This window comes from Salvelinus sp. IW2-2015, linkage group LG27, assembly GCF_002910315.2.
Source record: "Salvelinus sp. IW2-2015 linkage group LG27, ASM291031v2, whole genome shotgun sequence".
Classification (NCBI taxonomy): Eukaryota; Metazoa; Chordata; class Actinopteri; order Salmoniformes; family Salmonidae; genus Salvelinus; species Salvelinus sp. IW2-2015.
Window position 1 is genome coordinate 14113397 of NC_036867.1, and position 12560 is coordinate 14125956.

The window sequence follows — 12560 nt, forward strand, 5'->3', positions numbered from 1 at the left end:
GTAGAGCAGTAAATGGGGAATATGGGACGCAGCCCATCGGTACATTTAGGAGTGTCCACAGCGGTCCTCGGCCCTCACCTCATCATCCCCCTTGTAGGGTGTGGATCCCTTTCCTCCGGCTATGCTGATGCCCAGACCCCCAGTTTGCCGTAGAATGGTCAGGTTGTGCTGGAAATGGAGGAGAGGGGGTCAGCGCACTGAGTGGAGACACCCCCATACAACAGCCCTATCGTCAGATAGACAGGCTGGGACAAGAGGGATGAGGACTGCGGCATTGACACAGACTAGGGACAGACAAGACAAGACAGGGGCTACTCTGGTCTCAGGGCTAAACTCAATTCAAGTGTATGTTGAATGAGGGGAAAAAACAAGAGCGTGTTGCCTTGCATCTCACATTGCAGAGTAGCTACATGAACTTATCAAAAGGCGGCCATTTTGCCGTTGAAGCAGGAAGAAAGCAGTATCATTAAACAGTAGTACTAAACTAATTACCCATCATATCACAATGCATTGACATTAGCCCAAAGACACAGTGAAACAACTGGACAAACACGTATTGCTTTTGACATAAAAACAGTTTCAGACACTAGCACGAAGGTGTGTATTTGAGGAGGGGGCTGTATGTAACACAATACTATGTCATGGAACAGTCACAACGCGGAGGGGGGGGGTACACACACGAGACACTACGAATCATAACATGTAGGGTCTTAACTTGTGTGTGAATGCTGTCCGCGCAAGCCATGCAGAGTGGGGGGGTGAGGGTGAGAGATAGTCGGGGAGCGAGAGAGGAAAGAAAGAGTTGAGTGAAAGTGCTGCGTTGGTGGGGGGGGGGCAGCGGAGGGTGATTCCGTTGGGTCGTCAACGACGACAAGGCTCCGTTCTCTCACAAACTCGTTGTCACCGTTGCAAAATGCAAACACGGGCACATGACGCACATGCCAACCAATCCACAGGAATCCTCACCAGACGTGCAGTCACTCACCAAGGATTCCCCCATAAATCCGAGCCACACAATCACTCCATTATGAACCGTGTTACATCTTTGAAGGTCATTTTAACCAAATGAATGATCAAATATACTTTTATGCCATTACGAGGTACATACCACCATCGACAAATCACCAAAATGGAATTTCTCGTGGAAGAATGGTGTTGCATCCCTCCAATAGCYTTCCAGAATCTATGCCAAGGTGCATTGAAGCTGTTCTGYCTCGTGGTGGCCCAACGCCCTACTGAGACACTTTGACTAGCACCAGTGTTACACTAGCGTATACACTTACGTTATACTGGGGAAACTGAGTTGTTTCCATAGCTAGGGCTGACKGTGAGGACTTGTGAAGAGCAGAATCAAGAACCTCTGCATAATCAAGACAGTTGCTTTGTGAGAAGGTGTTAAAGTTCACATTCAGCCATTGTTCCGTAAATACCAGCTGAAAAGTACCAGTGGCCTGGCTTTGACCCCAAGTGAGAGCAGGTCTGCTGGAGTCATGGCCCAGAGACACGGGTGCCAGCCCGCATAGATGGAAATAGAAAAGTCTGAGACTTTTGGGTAAAACACTGGGGTAAATCCTGAATGGAAATGCACCACGCATGTCGGTGTTTCCTTTATTTTGGCAGTTACCTGTAATGCTACCACTCAAATGGCACCATCCTATCATTTCAAAACGAACGTTAATATAATACAGAAATAAAAACATCCATCCCAAACAATGGACATTTAACCAGAATCGTATTTACTGTGTCAGGTGTTTCACATATCCTTGGTGTCTCTATTGAATGTTAAGTTCTGAACAGAACTGATAAGCTGCTCGGTGGTTCTTGAGCTATTCATCAGAGCAGATCATTGAGCAAAGMGCTTACACTCTGGACTGAAATCACCGTACAGAGCCAGGCGGAGTCCCAAATGGCACCCCATTCCCTACATAGTGTGCTACTTTTGARGTCAAAAGTAGTGCACTATATAGGGAATAGGGTGCCATTTGAGACGTAGCCCGGTGTGTTTCTTTTTCATACGTTGATAGATGGACGGTGTGGTACCAGTGGAAACGGCTGGTTTTGGTATACCATTCAACTTATTTCATGATGCACATGTTCTCACAAAAAGGTACGCAATTATTTTAGATATCTTTTAGAAGACACATTTGTCCTGGTTAGAAGTTCCATCTGTGTGGGCCAGATCCCTGCTAGTGCCTGGTGAGAAACTAAAACCTGAAAGAAGACGGACCTCCATCACAGACAGCAGCACAAGCAGCCCATTCACTCCAGGGACCTCTTTTCAGTTTGAACGAGGGATGGTAGAAGAGCGAGAGAAGAACGAGCGGGGAGGGGGGGGGCGAGCCACAAGCGTCGGTAGAACCCGACAATGGGGTAGGACGTCATTGAATGGTAACCAGATTTGCACCAGATAAAATCTACCCACCTTTCTTACAATTCGTATAACCTTATTGTTACAGATATCATTTGAATCCTATAACCCTCTGTCCATTTTGGTCCCCTTCAAGTTCTGTTAGTCCGCTTCGAGTTCTATCACGCTGGTGGTCCAACAGAGAGTTGTGGTGAACATTTCCCTGGCGATTGGCTTGGATTAATCATGGATTTTTGTGGGCTATTTTTCGGTTCCCCTCTGAGAGCCAGCGGGTGGGTGAATGGGTGAGTGAGTGGGGGAACGAGAGAGAGAGGGGGGGGGGTGGATGGATGGAGTGAGAGAGAGAAAGTACAGACCTCTTCCTCCTCAATTCGAGCAGGCTCAATCAGCAGATTATTGACTTGATCAAATGACACCCCCTGTTAGGACAGGAACCAGCGAGAGGCATGCGGATTAGTGAGGCCAAAATAACTAAATATGCACACAAGCATACTCCAACCAAAACAAAAATCGGATAAATCAAAAACAGAACACCGCACACACACGCATACAAACACGTCAAAGAACAATAACACACACACACACACACATACATTCAGCCACAGGGATAAACCCCAAAAGGTCATATCCACTATTGTATAGTGGTTGAACTAGGGACTACATTTGATACGGCCAATTTCATCGCCAGTTGAGGTCATTTGAACAGTGGCAACATCGGTCACACACATCACTCACTCCCCAGCCACCAGAAGCGGAAGCAGGCAGGGGTGGAAACTCGAGACCCAGGATGAGGTGAGTTACAGGCCACACGGGGAGGGCAGCTTGTGTTCAGAAAGAAAAGCGGGGGAAAGAAAGCAGTGGCTCCCAGCGCAAAGTCCCCTCCAGCCTATAGACAGACACCACAGGAAACCCTGTTCCCCTTTGTAGTCATTTCATTTATACACATTCTACTGTGCAGCAGTCGTTTTTCAGATTGATTACAAACATGATTGACAAGTATCTACAAGTACTACTCAAAAAACCCAGGAATCAGATCATTATATCCAAACACCTCAAATCAACATTAGATATTGTATGACTTTGCATGTACTCCAAGTGATTGTGTTTGCAGAGCTAAAAGGTGACAGCCTCACACAAAATAATTGTGAAAAGCCATTGGTGCGTTTCCCTTCAATGTGAAATCTGSATCAAAATGGTGAGAGATTGTTCCGTGCTGTAGGTGTACATTTAGCAAAAAGCGGTTTGTCTGGGTCTCAACATTTCCACCTCGGCCAAGAGAAATTCTGGATGGTCGGTAGACAATCAGGCACCACACACAGACACACACCTCCATCATTCAACGCACATTAGTTAGCAGCGCTAGTGGTGATTACGATTAATAATCAATTTGAATACAATAATTGTCTTCCGAGTCATACATTTCAAGAGCCATATCCACACACTCTCACTAACACACAAATGTAGGAAAGCAGGTAAGGGAAAGTTCATTAACCAATTAAAAACACAACAGCAGACAGCAAATGATACGGAGAGAAGCATAGTACTGAGGTGGGCAGACAGAGGCATGGTGAAGGAGGCCAGCAGGAGGCCAGCATAGGAGTCTAGTGCACAGCTGATGGGGTTGGGGATTCATCATCTTCACTTTTTACTAAGCAGATTTGATGGGTATTATTGATAAGTAGTCCTTGAGATGCTCAGAGGAGCCACAAGAGGGAGCTCCACTCTGAGCAGRCTGGGTAGTGTGTGGATAAAATAATATGCGTTTGTCCAAAATGGCACCCTATTCCCTGTATAGTGTACYACTTTTGACCAGGGATTAAGGAGACATTTGGTACACAGCCTTTGACTAAAGGAGTGAAACGTGTCCATGTCCGAAGCGTTTAAACAACTGACACCTGATTTGGTGTGCGCTGGTTGTCCGTTCGTAAGACCGTCGGTCTGTCTGACAACATTTACAAAACGTTTATCAAATACTGTTAATGAGAAAATCCACTCGTTAGTTATTATGTCTTTTATCAAGTTACCGAATACCGGCTGCCGCCGTCTGTGAACGTAAGAACGAGACCTGCTTGTGTGGGACAMAGAGAGCAACGTAAAAGCACGAGTGCAAAGCCATAAGACAACTCCCGGCAAACATCCCCGGCAAACATCCCCGTATCCATTGGTTTGTTTTTCCTATGCACAGCAACACGGCATGCAATGTCATCTCCTATATCGAATCCAATGCCAGCAGTCCAGACCGAATGCAGGTTGCATGGTGACAGATCGACGGGGAGCTTCTATGCACTTGCGTGTCTAGGGGGTGCATAGAGGCGAGCTGCAGGCCAGTAACATGTCAGCGTGAAGAGAGAAGGTGTGCAAGAGCTTCATTCAACTGTCAGCTTCATGAGGCAAAACGCAAAAGGAAAAACTAGTCCCATGGTTGTCCTGGCTAATTTGAAATTGGGATACATGGTTAGGGCGTGGAGTTTCGCGTGACCAGCTGACCCCTGTTAGTCTAGTTATCAGAAAAAARATGAGGGCCCTGAACACGATAGCTGCATGATATGATAGTGTGTACATTTCAGTTTTGTACAACTACTCATTATAGACTATGTTCATATTGTAAACATGTGTTCTCTACCCCCCCACCCCAGCCCACCACGAGCCCAGGTTACCTTGACCGGCTGCAGGGAGGAGTTGGCATGAAGCAGACTCCTATCCTCCAGCTCTGGCTCTTCTATCCTGTTGTGGCGCTGTGGAGTTACCATACACTCCTCCCCTTCCTCCTCCTCCTCCTCCTCCTCCTCCTCCTCCTCCTCCTCAGGGGCAGTGTGGTGCGAGGCGGGGTGTTGGCCCAGGTGAGCGTCGGGGCTGAAGCCCTGCAGTAACGCGGCCACCGCCTCGGGTTTTGGCAGCTTGGTGATCTTGAAGTTCTTCTTGTAGTGCGGCGTGTCCTTCCTGATCAGACGCTGCTTCTCCGTGGGGAACTGGGGCCTCTGTTGTTCCTCTTCGTAGCTGTGTGGGACCCCATCCTCGCCCTCCTCATCGTCACCATTCTCGTCCCCACCRCGGTACACAGGCTCCTCTGCAAAGTGCACCGTGGGCTGGTGGYAGAGGGGATGGTGTGAGTAAAGGGAGAGAAAGAAAGAGCAGGAGGGAAGGGATCGTATTCAAGACGAGGACATCTCTCAAGTTACTGTTATGCATGATTAATTAATTGACCTGACCAGGAGAAAGTGTATAACTAGGGAACATAGTTTTTCCTGGCCAAGTAAAACTCCAGGTCTTAAAAGGCAGCTCCAGTACTAGGAGGTGATTGTAACAGACTGTCATAGTAGTGAATAGTGAAACTCACCTCTACGTACTCCACCTCCATCTCATCTAGTTCCTCCTCCTCCTGGGGCCCACGCCCACCCACCAGGTCTGTGGTCATCAGGCCCCGCCTCTCTTCGTGGGAGTTGGCCGAGGCCGTGCTGTTGGACGCCGCAGAGTCGTGGCTCTGATTGGACAGATCGCTCAGCCGCTTCTCCTGCAACCACCAATCACACGGGCGGAACGGAAAAACAGAATCCTGGATTGGTGACCAACAGGTAACACTCAGATGCTGTCAGAACGTTACACAATGACCCATGACGCTGACACTGCRCAGAAAGAACCCACTTCTTACTTGGGATACACATGCTTTACTTTGTGTGCCTGTCTCCCAAATGGACCCTAGTCAAAAGAAGTGCACTATAATGGGCAATAGGGTGACATTTAGGACGCAACCTTTTATTTATATTTGTGCTCATGGATCTCAAGTAGGGTGCCATGTAGGATGTCCAGTGGCGTGTRGGTGATGTGTTGTACCTCAGCACCAGGGGACTCCGTCTCTCCATCAGCTCTGGAAGTGTAGGCCTCATTCCTCCTCTCCTCAATCCCTTTCTTCATCACTTTCAGCTCACTGTGGTGTGGTGTCGCCCGCCGCTGGAGACCCTGTACACACGCACCAGTAAACTCCCCAGACTGACAGTCAATTACAGACAGTCCTCCTCAGGCAAACAGTAAATCAAGACCCAAGGACAAAGTAGGACCGACTTGTGACGCTGCCGAAACAATGACTGATTGTCTGACTGGACGCCCTCTCCATCATGTTACTTTCACCTGAAGCCCTGTCAGATCAGAGGTCATAGTGGGAAAGGAATGGACAAGGAAGCGAAGTTGAGAGCCAGCCATCGAGTGCTTCACTTTAGAATGTGTTGGCTCGCGCAGTGCAGGAGTCACGTGAACAAAGCTCCTTATCAGCGACCGGGGRTCAATCCACACGTCCGCCATTCCCCACTGTTTCTCCCACCTGCCTGTATCCCCCTCTCATTTCATAACTGTCCAAATAAAGTGCCAAAATAACCTACAAAATGTATTTAAAAACAAAGTGTATTCATTCTCTCGTTACGCATTGTGTATTATGTACTACTAGTGTTATAATTTGTCTCTCTGCATTGTTGGGAAGGGCCTAATAGGTAAGCATTTCATTGTTCGTCTACACATGTCGCTTATGAAGCATGTGACAAATACAGCTGTATTTTGATTTCTCTTACCCTGCGCTCCGCGGCCGCCTCGTCGTCCTCCGCCTCCTGCTTGGTGGTCTCCTCCTGGAACTGGATGACTGACACGCGGTTCAGATTGCTGTCTGTCCAGCTGTCGTCCACACTGTTCTGGAGCAGGTTCTCTGTAGGGAGAGACCGGATCGAAGAGAGGGACCGAGTTACAAATCAGGTCGGACCTTCCAACAACTCTAACAAGATAATGAATTACTGGATTGAAAAAAATAATGTTTTGATGGTACATGGGATGAATGGATGTTAGGAGAAGTGATGGTAACTAAATCTGGGTTGAGCGCGACAGGAGAGCGAGAAGGACTCTGGGTTATAAACACAGGCTACGCTTCCAATAGTTAACATTAGATGAAAGCAGGATAGATGAGCATTGTCACTGGACTCAAACGGTCATCGTTATGGAGCAGGGAGCTGGTCAAACGTTACACTTCCAGCGTAGCAGGTGAAACACCTACCGTGTAGCCCTTATGTTAGAGGAAGTGAAGGAAAGAGGATATGCAGAGAGAGAGAGTGAAGAAAGAGGTAAAGAAAGTCTGTAAATAGTGAAAAACCTAGGACAAAGCTGAGAACAGAGGTAGTGAGAGAGGAAGAAGATCATGATGATGACAGTGGTGTAAGGCTAACTCACCCAGGCTAGAGGAAGGCTGCTGGGGTAGCAGGTAGCAGGTGAGCACCTTCTCCCCGGTGCTCTCCTCATCTTCCGTCTGGAACTTGAGCATGGGCTGGGACTGGTTCTCTGCCAGCCACATGGCCTTCAGGTTGAGGTTGGCCAGGGCAAACGGGAGGTTCTGTAACCTGTGCACACCACACAAGACCGTTAACATGGACGCAACATATGGAAAGTACTATTCTGATTTATAAGAATACATCCGGTGTGGCTCAGGTGATAGAATATTGCGCTGGCAACGTCAGGACCGTGGGTTCAGTTCCTGCTGAGGCAACTCATATGAAAATATATGCACGCCCTGCCGTAACTCGTTTTGGAAACAGCGTCTGCTAAACTGCATATATTACATTACTATTCAATTGTAAGGTTTGATAAAAAAAAGGATCAAGTGAAGGATCTCAGATGACRTGAGGAGCGGCGATACTAGATATAAGAGAGGATCGCACCAACGAGRTGCGGGACCTATATGGGAGGCGTAGCGGGGTTACCTGTTCCCTGCCACGTCTAGCACGTGGAGCTCGGTGGCGTCGGCCAGTTGAGCAGGCAGCTTGGCCACACGGTTGTCCCTGAGGGAGAGCACGTTGAGGCTGGCGCAGCCGCCCAGCTCATCGGGCACGCTGCCCAGCCGGTTGCGGTCCGCATTCAGGTTGGTCAGCTTCTTCAGCTTGCCCAGCGAGCGAGGCAGAGTCTACAGAGTTAAACATTTACACATTTCATGAATATTAAAAATAATGCATCTCAAGGGGGTTGTTAAAAGGCAATGAACTGTACATTTGTTCTGAACCAAAGAAACTTGGTTATAAATGCAGTGGTTCTGCACCTGTAAGAGGTTCTCGGTCAGCACGAGCTCRGTCAGGTTCTCACACTCTCCTATGGAGTCGCTCAGGTGGGTCAGTCGGTTCTGGTCCACTTTCAAGATGGACAGCTGCTTCAGAGAGCCTGGAGAAACAACAAACATCGAGTCAGCCGGGTCGTATTCATTWGCGCACATCGTAGCAAAGCGTTTTGTAACGGAAAATGAAAACGTGTTTATTGGACAAGTTCAGGTCCCCTTTGAAGTCAGTTATTGTCTGTTTGGTTCATAATGAACATGAGCAAGCTTTTATGTCAATTTACTAGCATTATTTCCCCAATAGGGGGCAGTGTAGTTCTTCATGAMTCAAGTGCATTACCTTCAATTGCATTCATGCAACGATAATGTCCATGGGTCTACTTATTGGTAAAAAGCAGACACCTTGGCAAAGTACTTTAAAAAAAGTTCAGTTTGACAATGAAGCTACTGTGTAAACCAGTTCAGGTGAATAAGGCACTGTACAAAGGGACAGAATGCCATCAGTTAATCTTTTCTCCCTCCCTCCTTGCATCCCTCTCCTTCTCACCTATGCTGTCAGGGACCACCTCCAGGAGGTTTTGTGTGAGCAGCAGGTCAGTGAGGGCCAGCAGGCCGCTCAGCTCCGAGGGCAACTCCTCCAGGCGGTTCTCTGACATGTCCAGACACACCAGCCTCCGCAGGTTCCCCAGCTCCTACACACACAGGCACACACACACACAGGCACAGCAGTCGTTTTTAGTGTGAATACTCACTCAAATGTACGTGATGGGTTTCATACTGAACAATATTCTGAGTCTAAGCGAATAAGATGGGCATAGATGATGAGCCAGGACCATACTCACTGGTGGTAATGAGGAGAGCTGGTTACGGTCCAACCAAAGCTCCCGTAGCTTAGGGAGAGCACCAAGTGTGTCTGGCTGTTAGAGATAGAGGGGAAAAAGAGAGAGAAGGTAAACAGAGGGCATGATGTATGTCATCGTTGCTCTGCTTTGTGACACGAGGCCAGGCGATCAGGTGTACTGAGCCAATGTACGCTAAAGCGAGTGGGAACAAKCACGCAGCATCCACTTAAATATGCATCATTTGGGAAGAGAAGAGGTGGGGTGGCTACATAAACACACATCATACGCCCCAAATACCCCCATTCCACTCTGGGGTCCCCAAATGGCTGTGGAAGGGGGCAAGATTCAACTGAAGAAAAAAAAACTATATATGCACACCCACGCACTGTGCCTGTTGGCTATGCCCATAAACCAAACAAAGCATGTTGCTATCCAAAACAAGATGGGTCCTGTTCCAATTCAATATGGGAAAAAAACATTATCCCTGCGGGGTAATTCACTTTGAGCTCCAAAAAAGGCATTGGGAATCAATCCCAGAGAACACAAAACCTGTAAAAATGACCCCAGACTGTATCTGAGTGATAAATGACAWTAAAAGACTTAGCATCCCTGTCAAGGCTGAGCAGTGTACAGTATGACAGGCAGGGTGTCAGGCGGTAYCATGACGTCAGGTTGTTTGCTCAGACTACGCCCTTGTCAGCTCAACAGGCACTGTTTACCCTGTCCCAATGAGAAGGCTAGCCAGGCAGGCGTTCCCATGCTCAAACAAACAGGACTCAAGGGTACAACTACGGATGTGTCCCAAATGGCACCCTATTCTCTTCATAGTGCATGAGGGCCCATAGCGCTCTGGTAAAAGTAGTACACACATTATATATATATATGGAATAGGGTGCCATTTGGAGCTTGTTCTTACCAACACTTCCAGTTCATTGCTGCCCAGGTCCAGCTGTTCCAGTTTCACCAGGAAAGAGAGCGACCTGGATAAGAGGAACAATCAATCATAAAAACCCTGAAGTAATGGGGACTACTGCATAGACACAGTCTTGTTGAAACACACTCAGTTTGAGAACAMATTTATAATCTATACAGAAACACATCAAGGCGACATCTGGACTGTTACAGTCAGGACCAGATATGCTAAATCACTAAGCATCACGCCCCAATCTTTCACACACACACAGTCACGACAAGCCAAGCTTGTCATTCAGCAATCACAAATTGACAGTCTGTCCCTATGACAACAACTGCATCAATAGAGAAGGGAGCTACTACTGCGGTTAACTAGTGAACAGATACACTAGTGACGATTGAGGTCTCCATTGTGCTTCAAATCACTAGTCATATCATCAAGGAGTCCTTTTTAGGAAACAACCACCTTTGCTAGCATGGAGGGAGGCTGGGAACTATGCCTGGCTAAAGAGGGCACTTACGTGGGCAGGGACTTGAGCAGGTTCTCCCTGAGCTCCAGCGTCACCAGGTTGGCCAGGCTGCAGGAGAGAGGGAGGAGGAGAGGTTAGTCAGATGGGGTGTCTGCTGGTCCTGGTTAACTTGGCATGGCGATGGGACTCGTCCATCTGGTCACTCAGAGCAGTCAGTCTGTCTGTCTGAGAGCCCACTGTGTCATGTAATTAGGCCTGTACCAGTGTCTTTCATTTTACAGAACGAGGAGTTCAAATGTTTAGAGCAAGAAGGAAACCCGTGTCGGAGTTCAAATACCCATTCATGCAAGGTGGTTGGTCTGCATATTTCATTGGTGTGTGTACTTACTTTCCTATGTCGTTGGGCAGTGTCTGCAGTGACACGTCGTTGAGGGCCAGGTGGGCGAGCCCTCGCAGCTGAGTGAAACCATCAGGCAACCTAGTGATGAGGACAGAAGACAYGAAAACAGATGGAAAGGGAGAAGGAGCGAGCGCGAGAGGGCGGAGAACGAGCGAGCGACCCGGGGGAGGGAGGGATCGAGCGAGCCGGGGAGAGAGAGTGAGTGAGACGAGAACACGAGAGAAAGTAGGTAGTTTCTCAATGGCCCTTCAACACCAGCCCTTGAAGCAGTTGGAATAGCTTCCTCCCCTGCCTATGTGTGTGTCCCAAATGGCACCCTATTCCCTTTATTGTGCACTACCTTTGACCAGGGCCTGTAGTGAACTATATAGAGAATAGGGTGCCATTTGGGACGGACACACATTATGTGCCCAGATCCATCTGACAAAGCACTCACCATCACCACTGCTGCCAACAGTTCTTTTCCTATTCTATAGGAGGAAGCTGCAGCAGGGAGAGGGTTTGCCTTGTCGAGCATTCCACTTCTATACTTAATACCATGCTAGTTTCTGGGTCAGCGAACAGCGTACTGTAGCCTCACAAAGCCTTGTTCTCCTCTAGACGTTTTGCTCATGTACATAATCTAGTACTGAGAAAGGTCCTYCTCTGAGCCTTTGACACATCTGGGCGACAACTTGAGATATAAATATATAGCAACTTGTTAAAATATTTCTTTGTCCACTTCATTGTTTTGGGTTGTTTATCTTCAAGGCCATTATGGAAAGAAATAATGAATCACAAGTATGACAATGAACTACTGAAGTGCACCTCCCCCCACGTATCTCAAATGATAACTTGGTATGGCCCAGACATTTCCTCAAAGGCAACAGGAAAGACAGAGAGAGAGAGAGGCGGCCCTGGACTGATCCACTAACCTGGAGAGGGGGTTTCCACTGAAGTCTGCAATCTCRAACGCCTTGCAGAACTTAATGCTCTCGGGGATCTCAGGAATGTCTGCGGAGAGAGTGAGTGAGTGGGGGTGGGGGGGGGCACACTCAGCGGGGTCACATTCTACTGAGACCACCATTTCAGGTTCCCCTCCCTTGTAATCACTAGCAGATGGGCTGGTGATGATGGGAGAGGGGGACAAAGAACAGGGATGGATGGGGCAGAAAAGAGGACGAAGAGAAAAGGGAAACCCCTTCACCTGTTCTCATTGACAAGACTATGATAATTACCATATTTTTCTTTCTTACATGATCAGACATTCAAGTAACAGTCAGTGTCGCTGTCATCAGCCTGATCGGTACCATTTAAAAACGCTTGACGCGCGCACACACACACACTCTCTCTTTGGGGGACTACATTAAGGTTGGTCTGTATCTGAACCTTAGATGTATGTATACTGCCAGAACTTGGCCCTAACCTAACCTACACATAAGTATGAAATCCATGCTAGGTTTAGGAGCCTGGTCCGACACATGGAGACTGGTTAGTGTGTTACTCTCCTGGG

The 12560-nt window shown here is 48.0% G+C and overlaps 1 protein-coding gene across 14 annotated transcripts in view; it reads right to left on the bottom strand.

Annotated features, from left to right (window-relative positions):
• The window catches only part of scrib (scribble planar cell polarity protein), a 107517-nt gene that overhangs the window by 25391 nt on the left and 69566 nt on the right, over positions 1 to 12560 (bottom strand). For 12 of the 14 annotated variants that reach the window (XM_023972722.2, XM_023972708.2, XM_023972707.2 and 9 more), the window contains exons 3-17: positions 11983 to 12061; positions 11057 to 11146; positions 10720 to 10776; positions 10203 to 10266; positions 9287 to 9361; positions 8992 to 9136; positions 8433 to 8551; positions 8101 to 8300; positions 7574 to 7740; positions 6928 to 7058; positions 6200 to 6325; positions 5706 to 5879; positions 5026 to 5454; positions 2725 to 2787; positions 79 to 168 (exon numbers count right to left, since the gene is read on the bottom strand). In XM_023972722.2, the coding sequence (XP_023828490.1) occupies positions 79 to 168; positions 2725 to 2787; positions 5026 to 5454; positions 5706 to 5879; positions 6200 to 6325; positions 6928 to 7058; positions 7574 to 7740; positions 8101 to 8300; positions 8433 to 8551; positions 8992 to 9136; positions 9287 to 9361; positions 10203 to 10266; positions 10720 to 10776; positions 11057 to 11146; positions 11983 to 12061 (2009 nt within the window). The remainder of the gene's footprint in view (positions 1 to 78; positions 169 to 2724; positions 2788 to 5025; positions 5455 to 5705; positions 5880 to 6199; positions 6326 to 6927; positions 7059 to 7573; positions 7741 to 8100; positions 8301 to 8432; positions 8552 to 8991; positions 9137 to 9286; positions 9362 to 10202; positions 10267 to 10719; positions 10777 to 11056; positions 11147 to 11982; positions 12062 to 12560) is intronic. The other 2 variants (XM_023972709.2, XM_023972721.2) reach the window with 2 other exon arrangements.